This window comes from Colletes latitarsis, chromosome 4, assembly GCF_051014445.1.
Source record: "Colletes latitarsis isolate SP2378_abdomen chromosome 4, iyColLati1, whole genome shotgun sequence".
NCBI classification, from domain to species: Eukaryota; Metazoa; Arthropoda; class Insecta; order Hymenoptera; family Colletidae; genus Colletes; species Colletes latitarsis.
In genome coordinates, this window is record NC_135137.1 from 37,039,632 (window position 1) to 37,063,077 (window position 23,446).

At 42.3% G+C, this 23,446-nt stretch overlaps 3 protein-coding genes across 6 annotated transcripts; 2 read left to right on the forward strand and 1 right to left on the reverse strand.

Moving 5' to 3' along the window:
* Positions 1-3,954: 3,954 nt before the first annotated feature.
* Positions 3,955-13,126, forward strand: LOC143341279 (alkaline phosphatase 4). Of its 4 annotated transcripts, none has more exons than XM_076764102.1 (8): positions 3,955-4,095; positions 6,364-6,467; positions 8,049-8,269; positions 8,544-8,736; positions 10,542-10,708; positions 10,817-11,128; positions 11,941-12,370; positions 12,459-13,126. In XM_076764102.1, exons 2-8 carry the CDS (start codon positions 6,383-6,385, stop codon positions 12,668-12,670), a joined length of 1,620 nt encoding a protein of 539 aa, XP_076620217.1. In that variant the 5' UTR covers positions 3,955-4,095; positions 6,364-6,382; the 3' UTR covers positions 12,671-13,126. The 4 variants fall into 4 exon arrangements, with proteins under 4 accessions (XP_076620217.1, XP_076620219.1, XP_076620220.1 ...); XM_076764104.1 differs by having other exon boundaries at positions 3,971-4,099; positions 6,372-6,467; XM_076764105.1 differs by lacking the exon at positions 3,955-4,095 and adding an exon at positions 4,280-4,508.
* Positions 13,127-13,924: 798 nt separating this feature from the next.
* LOC143341280 (putative protein MSS51 homolog, mitochondrial) lies at positions 13,925-18,419 on the reverse strand. The gene is made up of 2 exons (XM_076764106.1): positions 17,578-18,419; positions 13,925-16,150 (listed from the first exon to the last, which is right to left on the reverse strand). The coding sequence occupies exon 2, from the start codon at positions 16,127-16,129 to the stop codon at positions 14,573-14,575; it is 1,557 nt and encodes a 518-aa protein (XP_076620221.1). The 5' UTR covers positions 16,130-16,150; positions 17,578-18,419; the 3' UTR covers positions 13,925-14,572.
* A 408-nt stretch (positions 18,420-18,827) lies between these two features.
* Positions 18,828-23,004, forward strand: LOC143341281 (solute carrier family 41 member 1-like). Its single transcript, XM_076764107.1, has 7 exons — positions 18,828-19,370; positions 20,168-20,799; positions 20,885-21,356; positions 21,423-21,570; positions 21,649-21,851; positions 21,934-22,082; positions 22,188-23,004. The coding sequence occupies exons 2-7, from the start codon at positions 20,413-20,415 to the stop codon at positions 22,371-22,373; spliced, it is 1,545 nt and encodes a 514-aa protein (XP_076620222.1). The 5' UTR covers positions 18,828-19,370; positions 20,168-20,412; the 3' UTR covers positions 22,374-23,004.
* Positions 23,005-23,446: the final 442 nt, after the last annotated feature.

The following is a 23,446-nucleotide window of genomic DNA, read 5'->3' on the forward strand; positions in this document are numbered from 1 at the left end:
ATAATAGAAAAAAAAACGGATTTTTCTCGCGCCGCGATGATTTATATTGTACGATTAAACTCTACATTAGTCCTTCGTGAGAAGAAGCGTGTTTTCATTGACAAAGCACTGCATTGAATTACTCAGATATTTTTATAATGAGATCGCTATAAATGGTTTTTAATCGTATTTATAATCTTGAAATTATCGATCGACGAGTCTCGTCTAAGAAGAAACAACTGAAATTAAAAATCCTGAAATCTTATCTCTTCATTCTTGATTTTCATTTCACAATCAGAATCGGTGCTTAAATTTCTGATGGCTGCGTCGAACGTCCTGTACGCGTACGGGCACGCACGTGTGCGTAAATCATTGCTAACGTTCCGCAATTTATCACCGATCTTCGATAAAATACCGACTAACAATAAGCGAATAACGTCACGGCAAGGTGTACCTATACCTGTACAACTCGTCCGTGATACTAAGGTTATCTTATATCTCGTCTGTGATCATGTCCAACAAAATATCGTTGCAATATTTTCTACCTTATCAATCATCGGTAAAAATTAATCGATCGCGAACGTTCTGAAAATAATCCTCGTCCACTGAAGTAAGAGGCTAAATTTAACGCCAAACCCGGAAATTTCGCAACAATTCTCCCCCGTAAACAATTCCATTCGTGTCGTTTGACACGAAAAACTACCATGTGATTTTCCATTAGCCTCGGTTTTCGTAGAGCGAAACCCGTCGATCATTTTTCATTGTACGCGCTCTTTTCTTCGCGAAACAAGCGTCTCATTGTAAAATATAGTAATACGCCAGTTATCGCAATTAGATACGTTCTCCACAAACAACGTCTCTTCGCTTCTTTCCCTGTTTCTGTTTTCTGCTTACTCACTTCCCCTGCCAATGAAAACGCTAGCATAAGTAGAACGGTATCCGTGACTGGTAATTGACACGCAACTATTTGTGCAGTCGCAATATTTACTCTTTTACACTTAAGAGGACCGTAAACAATGATCGAACCTTTTACGCAAATATATTATGCTCGATTAGCTGCGTGGCAATTTTTTCACGAGCAACGCTCGCTACAGTGGAACCTCGACTATTGCAGAAAACCAGGACCCTGATTTTGCTACTCGCGATCCATGCATAGCGTCGCCAACTTTGCTTGTCGACACTCACAATCGGGTTACTCTATATTTATATATTACACTTATTACGAAATCTTATATTCATTGGTAGATTGCATTCACGATATTCAAGCAGTTAGGTACCAAAGTTGCGGTTGGGCAGAATTTTATTCGAATAATAGACGAATAAAAACTCTGTATAGCGTTTTACTCGGAACGTTTATTCAATTAAACACTTATTCAGATAAGCTTTTATTCGTCCAAAGCGAAATACAGTTTAATTGCATAATTCGGATTGTAATTTTTATTGGTCAAACAACGGATCAAAGGCTGTTTATCTTCGATGAGAGGCGTCAAAATATATCGAACTGCCAGGTACTTGGTATCGATCTTTTATAAATCGAACACTATTCGTATCGATGCTCATGCGATTGGTAACTTTCGTTAGATATCATATTCCTCTATTATCGCTCGAAGATGGAAACTTGGAGGTTTGCACAAGTGTGCCATAAATAATAAAACAGTGTTAAACGAAGTAGCGATATCCAGAGTTTCAAGGAGGATTTGGAAGGTTAATAAAATCGACTTTCCGCGTGCACTTTTTACTCTTTGAGGTATTAACCACTTGACTGCCGATTGTCAATTTAGCTGGCGCAACATAATCGCTAGATAAACAAGCGAACCGCGCTTGGCGCTAAAAACAATAAAAAGTAACGTAATTACCGTGTCGATAATCTTACCGCACCTTAACTAGGCCAAATCGCAATAACTGTATAAATTATTTAATTTCGCAGAGGTTAGAATCAGCTAAACCAGAGTGTTTCCAGTCTTTGAAAATCATCTTCAAGATTGTGCAAAATTTCGCAAAATGAATCTGCAACAAATAGAACCAGGAGATACGGTGTCTCAAAGTGTGATTAGATTAGCGGAATACGTCATAATACTTTGTAACGAGCAAAGCAATATTTTAGGTCAGGAAATGTGGAAAAACGTCTGCACTTCCATTTATCGCACAGAATAGTGTCTAATATTTTTCTTAGAAAAACGATACATGGAATATTTCGCTTGTTTCGCGAGTTTACACATGCAATTACCGATGCGTTTTCACGTTCTATCGTTCCGTTCATCGAATTCGAGTCTAAACGCACGCGTTGACGCGATCGAACGAATTATTGCATTCTTAGAGTCGTCTCTGTACCGGTGCAGGGAAGCACGTGCTCCAGGTGCGCGAGCACGTCGAGGAGGGAGAAGGACGGAGCACGGAAGTGGATCGACGAGATGCAAATGCGTTCATCGCGTGGAATCGACTGCTCGTCGAAGGCAATGAGCCCGTCGTTATCAGGCGTCGATCACGGTGTTGCGTTAGCGTAAACGGATCGTTAAGAACAATCACGCAGCGGGCGTAAGAACTATAGAAATTACACGACACGGGAACAATAAGGAAAGACAAACGTAACAAGGCTGCACGTGTTCGGGGCATGGAGTCACAATAGCGTAAAACAAGCACGCGCGCCAATATCTCGAACCAACCGCGAAACAAGCTTCGTGTCTTACCTCTCGAGGCTTCAGACCCGAGGCTCGACGCTCGTCCGCGACTTCCGATTGGTCCTATCGAGCTTTCGACGCGATACGTTTCCCGCGGAATTATCAGCGGACTCGTCGATCGCATGCTCGCATCACGTTTCATCGACCGAACGAGCATCTCCGGTACGAATGAGCGATAAAAAAAAAAAGAAAAACATCGCGAGGATCAGCGCGTCGCGACCTCGATTTCCGTCGACGCGGGGAAAAAACGCTGGCAACGTCGTGGCCGTTTTCCCGATAACGGGTTTTCTCGATCGCGACAGTCGTAATTTGTTAATTGCAAGCAAATAATGTGATCCTGCCGTGGCGTCTGGCGTAGGAGTTCTTTGCATTTTGTTCCTCGTACTTCCACCAGGTTCGACGACTTTCTAGGGTCAATGTCGCGTGATATGGGCGAAAAAATGGGGATCGTTGGCAATCTCGCAAGCATGGACTGCCCGAGGAAACGTCGATTCTATGCCATGGCAATCCACCTCTCGACCAAATCAGTCGAAACGACGCGTGGTGGTCTCGAATACGCGAGAAGGTAAGAAAATCGACTTAACCGAGTAACGATAGACAGGCTTCAGTGAAAATAATTCTTACCGATTTTTGGCAGGTTAAATTAACGAAACTGAAAAGTGATTGGAAATGATGGAATCGCGGCTCATCCGGTGAAAGAGTTGGATGTGTACGGGGGTTGGAGGGAACGCGTAGTGGGCGAGGGGGTGTCAGAGAGGCGAAAACGGGGGAAATGGAGGTGCGGGTTGTGGGTGGGTGGGGATAAGCGAGGAGCAAAGAGAAGCGAGAATTAGCGGACTCGCAAGATGCTTCGATAGCCGCGTTCGGATTAATCTATCGTGGACATAAGACACAATGGCACCGAGCTGCTCAATTACTCCTGGATTAACAGTGCACGAGGGGTTCCCCTTCTCCCCGAACCGCAACTCTTCTAGAGAATCCGTACTCTCAGTGTCCCTTGCACGCTCTCCACCTCGTGCACAATCTACCAGGGCCTTTGAAACGCTATATAAACTGACAAACTTCCTCGGTGGCGCTGTATTAGCGTTATTACGGCGCCGCGATCCGGTCGGGCAATAGACGCCCGGATAAAAATCGAACGACAACGATTTTTCGAAATCGCCGGATCGGTCTCGCGTTCGCTTGGCAACCGTCGTCGCGTCGGTTCGTCTTCACGGCGGCTCCTTACGAGCCGGGTTCCCACGAATTCACCAGGTGGAACACGGTCCAATCGACGCAGACGCGTCCCACCATCGCTCGTCTCGCGGCTAATCTTCCGCTTCTGCTTCCACGCTCGGAGAATGGTCCGGTGCGAGACACGTGCTTGACGACACACCGTGCGACCACAGACCGTCAGATCCACGGCTACGATTCCCGGCCACGAACGGAAGAGACTTGGGTAGGTAATTTTCTTAATATCGCTTACGTCCTGTTTTCGAGAAGCTACCTATACCGACGCCGGACTCACCCACGCGATTCGCGAGTTCGCGCGAGGCATCGCGTTCGCTCGTTCAGTGGTCAGCCGCGATCGGTGCGCGCCGTAAATTCGTATCGTGTACACGGTATCGGATCGTTTTCGTTGACTCGTCAACTGACCCGAATAAGCTCCCCTTTGCTCTGCTCGGTCCCTTCCCGTTCGTCCATCCGTCTCTCCCTTTCTATGAGCGCGTTCCACGCGTGCAAACAGTGCGAGGACGGCCGTGTCGCACAAGGGAAGCACCGAAATTGCCCACCTTCGATCTCAATCTACCTTCGCAGAATGATAGATTACGTGTCCCGGTCGCAGCGATGACCGTACCGAACATTCCTACGGTGAGTAGTTTCCGTCGAAAGCTTCGCGTTACTCCATTATGCGTTCCGCAGTTGGAAAACTGTCGTTTTAACAAAAATGAGGAAGTCGACGATTGGCGAGTTGAGGATCATAGTGGTGTGAGTCAAAATTTTGCAAATTTTAATTAACACTGGATTTAAAACCTTCAAACTGTCTTCTATTTATCATCGAAATCGATTTACTTGCTACTTTGCCGAGAAATGACGAAACTTTTGTTTGTCACTGAACGAAATTAGCAAAGCATTTCGAACCATAATGGTGCAAATCCATCTTACGCTCTATTATTAATAGTTCTACATAAAAATTAAAGAACATATTATATCGTACGTTAAAAATTATTATTCATTATTAAATTTTCAGTAACCGATATGTTTTCGAAATTTCACTCCAGAATTTGAACGCTCTCCAATTATTTTCATACACAGACATTTTTTAACACCTGTCTACACTTTCAAATGTGTTTCTGTAGCGTTAATATTTATCAGGAATCTTTTTAATTATCGATTGCAAAACATTTTATGCGAAATAGCTAAAATGCAACTTGCACCACTATGTTTCTCAACCCGTCGTTTTCGAAACAGTAAAATAAGTACATCTCAATGGTTCCATGAGAAATGATCGTAACTGTCGAAGAACAATTTGTACGTAGTGTCTTTCTTCTTTTAAATGCAACGTGGTATGTTTATACATTAACGTGATGAGGAATTGAGTCCTTGGAGGTAGTTGCGGTTTCGCAAGTGTCTGACATTATTAAGAATTGACATTCGTACAATTGTCGATCTCCTCATATTTTGTTACATCTTTTGTAGATAAGATTAAGAATTAACAAAAAGACACAGATTTCCGATCATCGTGGGATCGTTCAGTCCCACCGTTCGTCGTCGAAAGGACGCTTCCGAACCTTCGTTCAGGTCTCTCCTATTAACCAATCAACGAACGTTCGAATCAAAGAAAATATAAATAGAAACAGACAACTCCAGCCAGTGTGACTTCGTAACAGGGGTTCGTTTAATATCTAATAACTCTTTATAGCAGTAGTTCTCAACCGGTTTCATCCCTTAGCCAGGGAAACCTTTGACACCGACGAATGGATTAAAAATGTAAATAAAAGACCTCCTTAATTGGTTAGTTATGCTTCGAAAGAGTAAATAAAAGATTACGACGAACGCAAACTGGCATTTCGACCAGGTATTGCTTACGGGCTCGGGTTAGGCTGACTCGGCAAACTTCGACTTAAACGCAGTTAAATTTTGACCGACTGTGGCCAATTTTCATTAACTTTGCTGACAGTTCGACGATAATTGCCTGATCGATGGCGCAACTTCGACGGAACAGTCGCTTTCTTCATCAATTTCTGTTTCCATTCTATTCTTGGCCGACATTCGTCGGAACGATACATTTGCAAACACACGAACTCGTCAATATTCTCGTTGGAATTTGTGCTATTTGCATAAATATTCCCGCATTCCGCGTAGCGTTAGAAATTTACGAAACTCGTGGTACGATTGGGGGATGATCACTCGTGGAAATATAAATGGAAAACGTGGGATAAAATTCGTTTCTCAGATAGTTGTGTGTTGAGAAGTTATCGGACGCGCATGCGATTAAATACAATTCGGCTGACGCGTCTAGCCATTACTCACTAATTCTACTTGAACCGACGTCCAAGCCCCGGGCTCCGTTGCACGCGTTCCCGATAAATCTTCAAACTCCATTTTCTCAAAAACGAAAGCTCCACGCGTGTAAAAAATATTATTCTCCCCTTTTCCATTCCTTTTGTCAGCGATCGAACAATGGTCAAGAATAAATATCGTTAATGCGTTTGACGTTTTGCAGGATCACAGGCTCAACAAACATGAAACGATTGGTTGTACTGGTTTGCACCCTTCTGGGATTTCTCGGCTCCGACGCCCTTCCTCGGGATGCGAGCACTTACGAAGGTTTGTTAAAATATTCCGTAGAATTGCATTGCTTTGATCCGCGATTCGATCTCTCGGGAGATTAGGATTAACGAGAGTACACTAGATTCTAAGTCGCGTTAAACCTCCAACCAACACGGCTCGAGTTTGCCGCACGCGAGCATAAGCGATGTATACGACTATTACATAGGAACAAGAGTAGCTTGAAAATAGAATCTTAGTTCAAATTAAATCAAAAGTACTCGAAACAAAGTTAATCATCCGAGCAAATTTGATTGTGTATTACATTTTTAACCGTTTGTAATATCATCCTTTGATAGCGAAGTTTGGACAAGATTCGAGCAAGCTTGGATAAAGTCTGGAAGGTTTAAAAGTTAGAGGATGATTTAAATTTGTTTGAGCATAGAATAAGTTCGTTAAACTCTGGCGTGGTTCGTCAAAATTCCAGCGGTATCGCGAACGCAATAAAGATTAGAAACGTTACAATAAGAATTAGCTCGTAGGCTGATTAGTCTTGACTCGATCGGGCCTTGGAGCGGAACATAAGTCGCCGATACTGAAAATGACTTTGCAATTATAATACGGTTCTGCAACTTGAAATCGTTAATGTACTCTCGACCGTGAAATTGAATCTCCGCGGGAAATCGAAAAGCGTATCGTCTTACCTCGACGCTGATCGCTCCGCAATTCGATAATTGTTTTCGCAATTTGGAAAACACGACGCAAGATCTGTACGAGATCCGTGTCGACCAATTAAACTTTAGTTTTCCGGTATTTTGCCGCGCTAAACACGAGTTTCCACGATCCCTGCCACCGGAGCTCGATCATCGTGTGTTTTCTCTGAGGATTTTTGTTTTTCGCGATAAGGAAATTCCCTCCACCCTCCTCCCTTTGATTTCCCGAAATTCGGGTGTTCCGATAATTTACGAGGGCGTCGAGAACTTTAAAAATAAAGTAAAGTTTGTCTGGTTGGGACAGAATTTACGAACCAGCATCTTTATTTAATATTTAACCGTGTTTATATCGCTCGAACATAGTACGAACGAATCATATTTTCATCTGATAAGTGTCACGCACAGATAGAGGGACCGTTTTCTTGCCTAAGCGCGGAGAAACAAACAATATTTTCAAAAGTAGAAATTAGCAAATCGCTTTAAAATTCGAGATAATAACTGTTGTTTAAAGGACACAAATTATTTATGGTCGATCAAATGGGAGGTTTCGAAATTTCAGATTATTTTTCTCGTTGCCTCATAAATATTTACTTTCTTAGTCGATGATTGAAAGGGAACCTCGACTGGTTATTTAGCATTAAACCTTGTCGAAATGATTCCAGCTGCCGATATATGGGTTCGCTTTTAAATTCAATTCGTGTTCACGATGCCACTTGTACATGTCTCCAAATAGAATTTTAATACCGAGGTTCTTATTAAACAATGCAATCGTACTTTCGAAGACACTTTAAACCTACTGTGCTGAGTCGTTTACTAGGCATTTCTAAAATTGTAAACAACACTAGGGTGGTTAGAAATATTGTAAAATAATAGATGCGTCGAATATCTATCTTTCGTGGTTACTATTAATAGTTCCGTTTGCCCTCAGAGATGTCCTTTTGGCTAAAATCTGGACAGGAAAATCTCCAGAAGAATCTAGCTTACAGGAATATCGAACACAAGGCGAAGAACATAATTATATTCATCGGAGATGGTATGGGTATATCTACGATCACGGCTGGCCGTATATTCACAGGCCAAGCCAAGGGTACGACCGGAGAAGAATATAAACTGGCTTTCGAGAAGTTCCCCAACACTGGATTGTCCAAGGTATAGCACATATATCTATACATATCGGCTGAATTCACCCCTGATAATAGAATTTGGATCGCTACCCCATTCGACAAGATATTTACACGCAATTTCCAGCGCAGATCTCACGCTTTTAAATTTTACACATTCGAGGGGGTGGAATTCCCCAGTTTCTATTTTGCTTTACGAATTTTCTCGAACCCTTGCCTTCGACTGTAATCGATTTTCGTGAGCCAAGTATCGCGTGGACGAAGGAAAAAATCGATTCACGATTCGTGTTTCCCGTTTGCAGACGTACAACACCGACAAGCAGGTGCCAGACTCCGCTGGAACGGCCACCGCGATCTTTTCTGGCGTCAAGTGCCGCTACAGGGTGATCGGATTGGATACCAGATCGCGGTTTAACAAATGTGACAAAGCCACCAACGAAGTTAGCAGGCTGTCGACGATCGCTGATTGGGCGCAACAATCGGGCCTGGCCACCGGTGAGTCGTTTAATTTCACTCTTTTCGCCCCCTTGCACACCTGTCGCGCTAGACACGAAGCTTCGACCGTGTAGGATCCATAATTTAAAGAAAATTAAACACAGTTATCTATATTTAAAAAAAAAACATACAATTTGAGACGGTAGTCTTTTACTTTTCTTTTCCGGGTTGAAAAGTAACTTGCTAGTTTTAAATCCGTAAAGTATTAACATCCAGAGCCCTGTTTGAGACTAATAAGCCATTTCTTGTCGGTCGTTCTACTGTTCCGCAACGAATGGATCGAAGGGAAACGCGAAAAAGCGTGACCGAACTGGCAGTAATGCGGCCTCGATTGCGACAGCCCAGTCGTAAAAATGGAAGTAAAACATAAGTTTTTCCAATTTACATACCGCTTTTCGCGGTCAAACGCGGGCGATAAATCCCAGACAGTATATTTTCTCGGTTCGAGCCTTTTTAAGGCCAACATACACAGCGAAAAATAGTACGAGCGTCAAAATGAAATCTCGAAGAGTAGCTCTATCAGTATCAGAATCTATTAACGAATTAGACTCTTTCACTTGTTTCGATGGGCACTATAACTTTTTGAATAAATTGCGAACAGAGGTTTCCGGGTACAGATTAATCGCAGTGGAAAAGTTGAACGAAATTGTTTAAAAAACGAAGGAAATGTGTGTTTAACGTTACAATGGAACGAATAGGAAGGTTTCAGTGTATGGTTGCGGACGAGCACACAACCACTCTAACGATGAGCATAGATAAAAGTAGGTGTGTGACATCGCGCAAGCGTGATTCGCTGACAACTACGGTCGACTCACGGTCAGCTACCGGTGTTTAAACGTTAAACATCAGTATCGAATAGACCTTGTCGAAACGAGCGCGAAAACGACACGCTGGAGGAGGTCACGCGTTGACCTTCCGTTTTATCTGACGCGTAACGCTCCACGATACGCATAGAGATGAACAAAATTCTCATCTAGATGAAAATTTCGTGCAACGCAGCGAGCAGACTGCATCTTCGTCGGTCGTTTGTTTAATAAAAGTTAGAATTCGAGTCGTACGACCTGATAAAAATAGAAAGAGTCAAAGATTATTATCGATGGGTTACTATTTATATATTACTACACGGTACTCCATTGAACGCCTCGCTCCATCGATTAACCCGATTAAAGATACAGGGAAATAGATCGAACGCGTTGAAATTATTAGTTCCTTTAATGCAAATTTGAAGATTAAAAATATAAACGACAGCCCTCCAGCGTGCGATTACATTTTTTTGAATATGTTAACAAAATTTTTGCAAATATAATGCAAAGACTAGTTTTTTAAATTTCCACACGTCACGGGTGTTTCAGGTTACGCGAAAAATTTTGGAAGATGATGTAGAACCCGTTTGTTTGCGATTATATTCGGTTACACGGTTTATTAAATATTCGAATAAAATCTGGAGGGGCCTTGAACGCGCATCTAAAGCAGGATCTAGGACGAAACGCTATAATCTTTGCTGCTCGTTAAAACTAATTCACTTGTGTTCGGTAGATAACCACCGGAGTTGCATGAAATTTAATTTCATTATATTTACCACGAAGCGATTATATATAATCGTACCGTGATTACGCTGTAAGCGCTAGATGATTACACGATAATTAGACAGCCATCACACGCTTTTAAAATTTATAATTATGATTACAACGCAATCGTGCTGCGATTACATATAATTAGACGGTGACTAATGTAATTAGATTACTTTTGGCCCGACTTTGAAACGTCAGGAAAGTATTTACGAAATTCGATTTGCTTGAATTTAGGGTTCGTCACCACGACCAGAATCACTCATGCTACGCCAGCTGGATTATACGCGCATACCAATAATCGCGATTGGGAGTGCGATACCTCGATACCGAAGCAGTACAAAAACTGTGTGAAGGATATAGCGAGTCAGCTGATCGAAGACGAACCCGGAAGGAACTTTCAAGTAAGATCTTCGTTTATTCATTGCTCGCTGAAAAATTTCTGAAACAACTCTGCGGTATTTTAAAAATTCTCGTTTCTTCGCGATTTTACGACCGTGAAATTGCTCCAGGTGATGATGGGCGGTGGTGCACAACACCTGGGTTTACCAATGGAACCGACTGACCCCGATACGTGCTTCAGAGGAGACGGACGAAACTTGGCGGAGGAATGGGCGAACAAGAATCCCGACGGAAAGCTAGTGACCAACGCCGACGATCTAATGTCTTTGGACATCAGCAACACGTCGAAGATTCTGGGAGTTTTCTCCTCCAGTCATCTACCCTATCACGCGGTGAAAACAGCGGAAACACCGAGTTTAGCCAGTATGACGTCGCAAGCCATTAGGTTGCTACGAAAGAACAAAAATGGTTTCCTCTTAATGGTAAGTCTCGGGGATCGAAACTTTCGTCGTTAAGAAGTTACGAACCATTGTCGTCCCGCGAAATATCTAATCTTGGCGAGAATCATGAGCATCGACTTAAGGTGTTTGCAAACTTATCAGAAGCATTCGAAAGCTTTCTAATCAGAGCTTGCAATTTCGTTTGTTTCGATGTAGAAAAATTGAGGTAAACGGTAGATCTAGGGATCGATGGTTTTCGAGTATGTTCGAAGTATCTTCCGCCCCTTTCGATGGCAAGACACGTTCTTTCGTTGTGCAGCACGTGCTCGGATCTATGTACCATGAAACTAATCTAATCAAACTTCTCCCTTATAGCCAGTTGCCTAGAAAGAGATGCAGCAGCCCTTACGCGTTCATTTTTTAACTACCATTCAAAAGGGAACTTCCTTCGTTCTTGAAATAATGGCAGTTCGTGGAAATGACCTGATTTTATCCTAATTTCATTAAAAATTCCAACTATTACGCAAGACTGCATACATTTGCACTTTTAATATCATCTTTTTGCGCACGAGAATTACTAGTTTTTCCTCGTCACTCGACAAAAAAATAGAGGCAATAACTGGTTTACAATGCATACCATAAATTCTACAGTCGATCGAAGTTAACTGCCTATTTTAACGAGTATGCATTCCTGAACGTGTGTCAACATCGATGAAAAAAACGTGTCGAGGCATGCATGAAAGCAGGCGGAAGACGCACGAAGCATGGAATATTTTTGCAACGAAACAGCGTCGTGTTGCTTCTCTAGAAGGAATTGGCAAAGAATTCCCCAGATAGCTGTGGATGGTTCGCAGGTGGAGAGCGGGAAAATAGACATAGCCCATCACCGCAACTACGCGAAGTTGGCGCTACGAGAAGTCACGGAGCTCGAGGAAGCTGTGAACGTAGCGTTGAGGCAACTCAAAGTGGAAGAGACGCTGATGATCGTGACCGCCGATCATTCGCACTCGTTCACCATCAACGGCTACCCGACCAGAGGAAACGACATCCTCGGGTTCGCCAACGATCAAGACAAGCCGGAAATCAAACCCTACGAGACGCTCAGCTACGCCAATGGGCCAGGTTTTTACCATCACAGACGTAACGACAGCAATAACGTCAACGAGACGTGGATACCCGTGGAGACCGACAAAACTCGCGGGGAACCGTTATATCAGAGCATGGCTGGCATGTACTTGAAGGATGAAACGCACGGAGGCGAAGACGTGGGAGTCTACGCGATAGGTGAACAGTTCAATAAATTCGTAAAACATCCCCATATCATTCCAATCGAATCGTGACAATAGAATGAAACGAACGATTTTTCTTTCAGGTCCGTACTCTCATTTGATTCGCGGCACCTTCGAACAAAATTACATCGCTCATGTCGTGGCGTACGCGGCGTGCTTCAAAGACTGGCCATCCCATTGCGACAACGCGTACAGTCGTTATTATTACGAACTGGCGAACTCGGTAAACCCGGTCACGAGCTCGCCGATCCTCCTGCTTTCGACGATCGTGGTCCTTTTGATCGCCAAATTTTAGTCGTACGAATCGAGGCTACCTCAATACAACGCACCCCTAACGTGTTTTTACCATCTTTCTTCCCTTTTCCCACTCCGTTCGTTATTTGGAACTAGTCGAAATCGAAAGGATCGCTAAAAAGAGCCTGGGAACGTAAATGAGCAATGGAGAAGGGAAGAAAGGCCCAAAAGACAGTTTCCCCCCTCTCCTGATAGCAATCCTCTAGGAGACCCTGATTCCCCAAACGTAGAACGTGAAAGTTGTCCGCTGTAAATAATTCGCGCAACTCGTCTTACACTTAGTGCAACGCTGCTACATAACACATACCTAATATATTTATATCTGTATACATGCAAACATACAAATGTCGCGTACAGTACAAGAATGGATGACTATAAAAAAAAAAAAAAAGAGAAACGCTGGAGAAGATTTGCAAATGGTCGCTAAGTTAAATATATTTTCACCTGTGATATTCAACGTTGTTGGTAAGCGTTTTGTTTAACTACCAAATTTCGTGGAATTGATCTGAATTCGCCAGTGCGTGTACGTGTCGCACACACGTGGCACCGTGTGCTGGTTTGCAATTAGACTTCCTACTTACAATTAAAGTAGAGGTGACTAATTCTGTAATACGTACCGCGTGTACTTTCGAACGGCTTCTAGGTTAAAACGTGCCGTATACTCGATGGAACAAATATAGTGGTCGCGTAGAAACTGCAGGATTCCAAGATGGTGGCACCCATGACCGCAGGACACCGATTCAGGGCTGAGTCGGTGCGATCTTTCCAACACAGGAATTTGAGTACTTTTGGAACTTTTACTAAAACAATATAAAAATTGAAAGTCAAACATATTTATTTAAGAAAAGGAACGTGGGTTCCAAGGGAGGAGTTTGACCACCTCCTCATAGATTGATAAAAAGATTTATTGTTCGTGATATTCGTTATAAATCATTAGTACGAGAAAGGATAAAGAGCTTGTGTGTTTGAAGGAAACGTAAAAGGTATCTATAGAACGTATATTGACTGAGAGGGAGAGTTACAATAATAGACAGACAGAAATTTAGTAGCATGGTGAGCAGGTGCAGACAAATTTAGACGAACCGTCTAGTGTCGTTGATGGAGCATTATCACTAGGCGAGGATAGGTTGGAGTAAATTAAACAGGTGAATCAGAGAAGAAATTTCAGTGTGGTTTCTAGTAATAATCTATTAACACTATACACAACACAAGGTAGGTTTTTAAACAAGAATTTTATTCAATCGAAGAGCGAGAGAATTGTCAGTTTGTTCAGCTGCAGAGTCGAAGGTGTCGATACGTATATTTCTCATATTAATATTCCTACGTGGAAGTCGGTTCAGCGAAATCAAACACAGACGAGCAGATGAACAAATAACAAATACCGTTTTAAAGTTTATTACATCTTTTATTAGTCGTAAAATAATGATCGAGCGTACAGTTTCGTTATAAAAGTCGTAAAAATATTCGACGTCGAGATGAGATAGCGGTTTCCAAAGGTCTTACAATTCCAGTAAAAAAGTTTCTTTTTACTTATTATGCAGAGATTTTATTTTTTAGGGAAGCACCGGTAATTTGAAGATCACTATCTCAAGGACCTGAACGTCTCAAGGCAGATATTGTAAGTAGTACGCGCGGCCCTGCAGCCAACAGACCGCCATCGCGCAGAGAAAAACCTATTTAGCAGTTTGTTCCCAACAAGGGTATTCGCTTAACTCGAAACTGACTTAAGTAGATCGCTATATTTGTTCCACAGGCTATATCTACTTGGAAGTTGCAACAGCGACACAGATGCATTCGAAACCAGAGGTGCTCGCCGTTAAAAGTATCTTACCAAAGAAATTTTCATTTTCGACTAAATATTCACAAGTAGTTCGTGTGGTTGAACCGGGTCTGCTCGAACCAGTTACAACGAGGTCGATTTCGCTTTAACGACAGCGACGTAATAATTCTTGTATATAAGAGGGTTCGTATCGTCGCTGACAAAGTTTCGATCCGGTTTGATCGAGGCAAACGGATTCCGTCGCGGCTCCAGGAGAACGTCCACGTCGCTGATGGACTTGATCCTCGTAATTTCCCAAAGTATCTCGTCCGCGGTGTAAGAAGTGACGACCACGGGAACCGGACTCTTGCAAAACTCTCGTATCGTTTCCGGCCAGGTGTCCTCCCCCGCGAAACCCGTGCTCCGATAGAGCCCGGGGTTGAAGGCGCAGATCAAATCGGGCTCGACGACGCGCTCGTTACGAACCAGCTCGTGGTAGATCCACTCTTGTCGAAACAGAACCGCGACGGATCTGTCGATGGACTTGCACACCGAGCAAAGCTTCACCTTCGACAGAAGGTTCGGTGGGACGCCGCTGGGCAACCGTAGCTCAGGGCCGACCAGCAGGACGCGAAGGGTCTTCAGGTTCGGCAGAAAATGGAGGAACAGCTTCTCCCAGACGTGAAGATTCACGCCCTCGAATTGGAATTCCGCCCCGACCACGTGCACGGTGCATTCGGTCTTGGTACGCCATTCGGGGCAGGCGATTTGCATGGAATAGAGGACAGTTAGAGGTATCGTGCACAGATGGGACAGCGTGGCGTACGTGTAGCTGTCCATTTCGCGGTAATACGAACAACTTCCGTAAATTCGACGCATCAGATCGTCGAAATTGTGGTCCAGCAACTCGAGGGGCGATCGTTGCCACGCGTTCGGGATCCTCGGGTCCGCGCAACCGTGTCTGTATTGTAAAACCAAGCATCGTCGAAGTACTTGGAACTCTTTGCACCATTTCTCGTGCTCTTTGTCGTGGTCCTTGCAAACCGATTCCATCGAGCAACGCGTACAGCAGACAGGGTCCTCGAGGAAGCTGCAACAAACTCGACAGACTCGTGGATACAGCACGATCTCTTTCTCCCAGAGTTTCAACGGTCTGCCGATCTCCGACTCGAGGATCGCGAGCAATTGCAGCCTGTAAATGCGGTACTGTTCCGCGTCGAGACGCTCGTCCGATTCCCCGGTGAGCATCGTCGATATGGAGGAACGGATCTCCTTCAGTGCCTCGCACAAGTCGCGGTGCACCGACAGTCCCTGAGTTCTGTGCGCCGTCGAGCAGTAGGACACCATTCGACAATGATCGCAAAACACTGTGGACTGTTCCAGGCAAACGGCACAGAGGCTGGCCACGAACATGAATCGAGGTCTGACGTTCAATTCGACGCGTTCCGCGTCCTCGTCGCTCGACGAATCCTCCAACGATGACCCGACCAGAGGATAGGTCAGTCGCGAATAGACGTCGATCGAGACGTCTGTTTCTTGATCTTCGAGACGCGCGTCAGTCTTGCAGATCTCGATCAGAGCCTTCTCGTTGCTTTGCTTATCCTCTTCGTCTTTGGGCGTGGATTTCACGTGGCAATTGTCCTTCTGTGGCTTTGCACAGTGCCGAACAGCCCTTTTGCTTCGAGACTTTTTACGACCCATGTTTCCTCGACGCTCCGAAATCTGTGATGGAAACTTGGATCAATGCACGGGATCTTACGTTAATCCCTCTCTCTGTCTCTCTTCACGGTTTTCAATTTATGTATATATCGTCGATAAATCTCTCTGTTTTGGTATTCGCCAGGAATAGTTGTGCAATTGCACTGTTACGTAATCGCCACTGATATCATCTACACTTTGTACAACTGACCGATCGTGTCTGTGTGTGAATTTGTCGTGATTTATGGGCAAATTTATGCACGGATAAAATAAAAATATAAAGGAACGCGTACCACGTCATATAAATTTGCTCGCTATATCAAACTCGCGTGCACACGAGATCGGTTAATCGTGCGATAGTGTTAGTAACGACGCATGGTGTTGTTACAGTGAAAAATTTAGATGATATCGGTGCCGATTACTTAACAATGCAGGTTGCATAACCTTGCTATTCCCGATGAGGACCCATCAAAGGGAGGTCGAAACGCTGATTTAATTTAAACCATAATCTTCGAACGTTCCGGTGAATTTAATTGAGAATAAGTTTAATAATAAAAGTCTGTAAAAAAACAAATCACTGCCCACACGGGACCCGTTCGATAAATTAAATCATCTTGCAAATGCACCGACAATGCTCCTGTCGTACAATACTGTTTTATTGTAACAAGCACAGATTGAAGTTCGGTCTACGACTTATAAAACTCACAGCGTCTAGATAATACCACTAGAGTGGCTAAGTGCTTAACTTGTTTCTCACAAGTTTTATTAAGCAAATGACTCCATATAGGAGTCAATTGCGTTAAGCACAAATCGTGTCTAGGGCAAAGGTCACTGGACAAGCCTTACCGAAGAGTCCCACAATAACAGGGTAAACCACCTGCTTCCATTAAAAGAATACGTTTATAAGAGAATCTTTATACTATTTTAACTGAGAATTTCAGAAACCAAATATAATAATTTTGCAATTGAAACGCATGTAAAATACTGAACGTATTCGGTGCTGAAGTATTATATTACGTGTTAATAAAGTATCAATATTCGCTTGTATTTTACATTCACTCAAGCTATCAACCACTGAATAAGGTAACTGCACCGGTAAATATTGTCGTACAGTCAACAGTGCATCGATGGTTTCCGGAAAATACGTAAAAATTACCATTATTAACAGCATCGCTCTTAATAGATACACTTTGAAAACAAATCAGACAGGTTGTCGGTTTTTTTGTAAGCTTTATATGAATTTTTCATGAACTTAAATACCAGCAACATTGTTTAGAAACGCATATTATAAGAAACTCACGAACCGAATCATTTATAAACGATTTCTAAATTTAAGAATTTATGAATTTATGAATTCCGAGAGAGAGAGAGAGAGAGACAGAGAGAGAAACGCGTACTTTTTATTTTGCCAAGTTGCCGATTTCGGCGAAAACACAGAACGGCAGACTTACCTGTGTGTAATTATCGCGGATCTTGATAACGCGAAGACATTAAAAGATTAATTGGTGTTTGTTCCAAAGATAAATCGGATCGTTTGGAAGAGAAAATTTACCGAACTTGTGCCCGTACGAGACGCGACGGGAATCCGGAAAACGAAGCACCCACGAGACACAGACCGACGAAACACTGATACCCGTCAAAATCTCACAATGCATTGTCGAGTGCAGATCTCGTTCGCGGGCACTATGCCCATTGCCCGGACGAAGGTATTTCAAGCTACGCGTTTCGGGTGTTTGCCCCTTGCTACCAGCAACTAAAACTGGTCTAAATCGATTAGACCTCGCTCGTTACAAGATGAATTTATTTGCGTCAACCCATTCTGCGTTATTTCGATCTTCTATTGAATCTTTCGTTCGAATCAAGATCGAAGAAAGTACATTCTTACATCCTCTCATTTTTACAGACTAACGTACAAGATGGTACGCGTTCATTAGAGATATTCCTTTCGTTCATCTTTAAAACGAGTCGCGAAAAAATTTAGGTCCCGGTGTTTTCGCGCCATTATCGAGAACGAAACTATCATTCTATTATTGAAACTATAATTCGCCTAGTGTATAGTCCAGACCTTGCTCCGTCCAACTATCGCCTTTTCCGAGCAACGGCACACTTTTTGCGTGGGATTTGATTCAACGATAACGACGACGTCAAACACGAACGTGCGATGTTTTCTTGCAACCAAAGAACCATAGTATTACGGAAGAATACGAGTGTTTTCAGAACCACGGTACAAGGTCTCGAAATCATTATTCGTCGCTTTCGTCATTTAACAAACGAGACCTTAAAAATACGCAATATTTTTCGGGACACCTAATACGTAAATAAAAATAAAGGTATAATCTAAATAAAAATAAAGGTATAATCATACGGGAGCTATATTCGCTGCTCTTTTTAATAGCAAAACAAGTCCACTGCCAATTTCGATAAAGCTTATGCTATTCTCGAAGAAATTCGAAGCTGGTCGTTCGAATTTCAACGCGAAAAAGTTCGCATAAAACTATGAAAGATATTTCAATACGTGTTTTCCTACGATTTATCGGTTCAGAAAATTGTATAATGTGAATAAAAATGCACACGTGTACAAAGTAAACAGCAAATACGTAGGAACGATTAATGTTAGGAGGAATGCGCCATTTTGAAAATAAATTGCGCACTCGTCGTAAATTAGCGTTACCTTGTTTTCCAATCGTGGGTGAAATAATCGACACCACATTTACAAATTCCTCCACGTATTAACATAAACATGATCGAATCTCTGTTTACCCGCTTTATGCTCGTTATTCAATAAAAAACATTGTTTTTAGATATTTGTACGTATGCTGTAGTTTTACCTTACACTTTCGGTTGGAATTATCAGACAACTTTTGGATGATTTGCTGTATCGACCATAATGCTTGTTTTGTATTTTCGAAATGTCCGTGTTATCGTGTTTCGTGTCGTTGGCAAATTAGACGATAAACGTATACTTTTAATTACTATCATTAATGACAAACGTATGCATCGGCAAGTGCTATCAGGCTGCGGTGGTGGCAGCAGCTGACTACACTTTGATATCTCGGTCTGGTCGACATACTGCCTTCGCAGTATCAAATACTACGTGAGATCGTCTTAAAATATGAGATTAAACGTTTCTCGTGCCGTCTGATGTTTTCTACGATATTTCATAACGCAATTTTTTACCAATTAAAAACGCCTCCCCGTGGTTGAGAGGTGAACAAACATGGAAACATATCGCCGCATACTGGAGGTAGGTCGTGCAGTTTCGAGGTTAGGTTATCCACGTTTAGACATCATAAACGCTTTCTCGATACGATACTTTTCTCATCTGCCAAGGATCTGTTTGTAGAGCGATATTAATCGATTTAACTCGTTGACGAACGTTGCGCGGCAAACAAAAATATATTACGTTACGATGATAGAGAGCAATTTGTCAAAGAATTTTCAGGTAGAAACCCGGCCGTTTTAACCTGCAACCGTGAATCTCTTGGCAGAATTTTCTCCGATGCATCGTAACACTCTTTATCAGAATTGGATGAATGTGAGACGCGATTGAATTACTAATTTTTGTAACCGTTGAACCGGCTTCGATTGTTCGCGCGCAATATCTTTTCAATTAACGTTTTGACATGCGAGAATAAGCTGTTCTATTCAATGACTGAAAGCAATTTTTTCGTATATTATTCTTATCCATCTGATTCCTAATTTAATAGTTCAATGATGCCAAACAATAATGTGCCGAAATTCGTCTCGAATCGTCTCGGACATGATCGTGATCGAACAAGTCGAACCCGATCGTTAAAAGGAAGCCGACACGTGTTTAATTTCATTGTTTACGCGAAAAACTCTTTACCGGTACGAATATTTTCGAAATACAAATACGATGAATGTATACCTGTTAGGAAGAAGCACGTTTTACCGCGATGTTGCTTTTTATTTCGTTCGAGGTGTTCCGTTTATCGGAGAAATGTTCGTTGGAGAAACAAATTGTCAGACAAAAAGGTAAATTCTCTTTCCATCGTGTAATCCAACTCGATTGTTCCTTAGTTTAATGTATGATGAAGAGGATACAAAAGGTGAATCGAGGGTGAAGAAGATCGTACGAGCAAGTAGAATGGTTCGTTGTTGAATGGAAACTCGGCAACAAACACGTTTTAAGTTGTTCCGGCCGACAACAAACATATGCGACGGCGGTGATTCTTCTCCAAATTCGAAAGATTAATTGAGAGCCCTCTTTTTTCGTAGAATCTCTTACGATCGGTTCTATTTGTTTGAAAAGTAATTTTACGAGAATGAGCCATGATAATATAGAGATAAGGACGTGTATAAACAATTTACCAAAAATTCGGCATAGAAAAGCAGAAAAGAAATTTTACGGGCGTAAAATGGTGGAATTAGGCAGCAATAAATTGCCCGGATCGACTATTACCGATGCATCCGTGGAATCGGAAATGGAATCCGAGGAAGAAACGGAGAGCGACGAGGATGCACGGCGACTTATACCGTCGCCGATCATTCGTCAATCGGTTAACGACACAAAGAAATCCGTTACACAAAAGAATCAAAGCATACAGATAGAAGATGAAAACGTTTGGTCCATATCTATACAAATGTTTGTACCTTTTCTATTGGCTGGTTTTGGTATGGTGACTGCCAGTTTGTTATTGGATATTGTACAGGTATGTAGAAATATCAAATTTAGTAGAAACAATTACACAAATATTGAGTAAGCTGTATAGTAACCAAACCAATTTGTTGTTACAGCATTGGGTCATATTTCAAAAGGTGCCAGAGGTATATATACTAGTGCCAGCTTTACTTGGTTTAAAAGGTAACTTGGAAATGACTTTAGCCTCGAGGCTTTCGACTCATGTGAATCTTGGACACATGGATACAAAGAAGCAACAATGGACTTTAATCGTTGGGAATCTAGCTTTGATACAATGTCAAGCTACCGTAGTAGGTCTATTGGCTTCCATAGCTGCTGTCGTACTTGGTTGGATTCCAGAAGCACGGTTTGATATTCACCATGCGTTTTTATTGTGCTCCAGTGCCTTAGTGACTGCATTCGTAGCCAGTTTTTTATTAGGTTTAGTGATGGTGACTGTTATACTGTTATCCAAGCGGATGAAGATCAATCCAGATAATGTAGCTACACCAATTGCAGCTTCTCTTGGAGATTTAACCACTTTGGCGCTTCTTTCAGGGATTGCATCTGTTCTCTATGGTGCTATAGGTAAACACACACCAAACATAGGCCAAACGCACAGGACTCATTTCTAGATCTACATTGTTGTTTCAGAATATGCTCCATGGATATCACCGATATGTATTGTGTTTCATATCATTACTACTCCTGTTTGGGTTTACATAGCATCCAGAAATCCGTTTACAAAGGAAATATTGAATTACGGCTGGACGCCTGTAATATATGCAATGTTGATAAGCAGGTTTTGTTATTTCTTTCGTTGACTGAACAAAATCGTATACGACGTCGATCGTATGAAAAAAGTTTCCATTGATTTCAGCGTGGGGGGTTTGATACTAGACTTTACAGTATCGAATTACAAAGGCATAGCAGTATTTCAATTAGTGATAAACGGTGTTGGTGGCAACTTGGTCGCCGTTCAAGCCAGTAGAATAACAACATCGTTACACAAAGAACGACGGTCCGGTATTCAAGAAATACCTGTCGTTCGTTTCAGTCCATTCTACGTATTTTTTGCTACAGGTATGTCAAACAAGGATCAACACCGCGTAAAACGTAAAGTACCACGGTCCTCCGTTAAAGTATCGCTTCGAACAACTTGTAGGTGGACACGCAAGGACTGCCAGAGTTTTATTAGCAATGGTGATACCCGGGCATCTAATATTTGGTTATACTATTAGTTACCTTCAAGCAGGACACACTTCTTTTACTCCCATATTTATTGTCGTGTATTTAACCGCCGCTTTACTGCAGGTAAAGCCGCTTAATCGTATATCGTCGGTAATGCCATATAATTGATGCAAAAAATATTATGGATAATTAAAACACGTCGTGTTCGCGTTTTCATTTGATCGTTAGGTGATTTTGTTATTGTACATCGCTCAATTGATGGTCGTTTGGATGTGGAGAAGAGGAATGGATCCAGACAGTTTCGCGATTCCATATTTAACGGCATTCGGCGATCTCATAGGAACGGCGTTACTAGGAATCGCGTTCCACATACTTTACGCCATCGGCGATAAAGATTCGGACGTGGGAGATTGAATACTTATGGATTGTTACTTTGACTATTAAAAAATAATCTGCACGGGAAAAAACAACCGCAACGATGTTTACGAACATTTTTTTTCTTTTAACGTTCATTAAAATTCAGAACATTTTCTAGCTTGTAGTAGTATCTTTCGTTTAAAATTTTGTTCGTCAAAAGTATGACTGTATATGTGTTCGCGTTTTTTGACATTTGTAACAGTTTCTTTTAAAACTCATTCGTTCACCAGTTACTTCGATCCTATATTATTTTCCTTCCTCTTGGTCCCGCGTTTACTATCCTTTCCTAATTTTCAACCGCGCGAGGTACTACGGCTAAAATAAAAATGTATCGCATAAACCATACACAAAACGTGATGCACACAATTCAGTCGGACCTAATCGTGTTCTGTCTTTTGCACACAGCGTAGTCTATGTATGTAAGTAGATGCATACGTATCCGCGTACACGGTGATGTAAAAATATATGTATGACACGCGTGTATGCCGTTTCTCTAGCGTGTGCGTTGTATGTACGAGTAAAGTGGGATAAAATTGCAGGTGCAGCGTACCTGAGGCTCAACGAAATCAAATATTTTCTGTTACCAAACACTGTACTTATCGGTCGAAATAAATTCGACTCGCAATACTTTGATGTGTTTCTATTTACCCGAAAACGAAGCACGCGGTCAAACGCAACGTGATTCTAATGGAAATCATCAAATTGTAGGAGCATCGATATTTAGGGCACGATTACACCTCGTGACTCTTGCGATCGGATCGGGACCGTCGAGTTTCGTTTGAAGAGGTTTGGTCAAGATTTTATACCGAGGACTGGTCAAACGCAACGTGCTCCTAATGGAAATCATGAAATTGTAAGAGCATCGATATTTAGGACACGATTACGCTTCAAGACTCTTTTCTTGAAATTAGATCGGGATTAAAAAAGTTCAAGATTTTACACCGGAAACTGATCAAACTCAAACGGGCCTCTCGAAGAGCGTAGCGAAATGCACAGCTTTTGGTGACCTAAGCTCGCAAAATTGATCGAGTACACCATGCGAGCAATTCAAATTCCAGGAATACTATAAT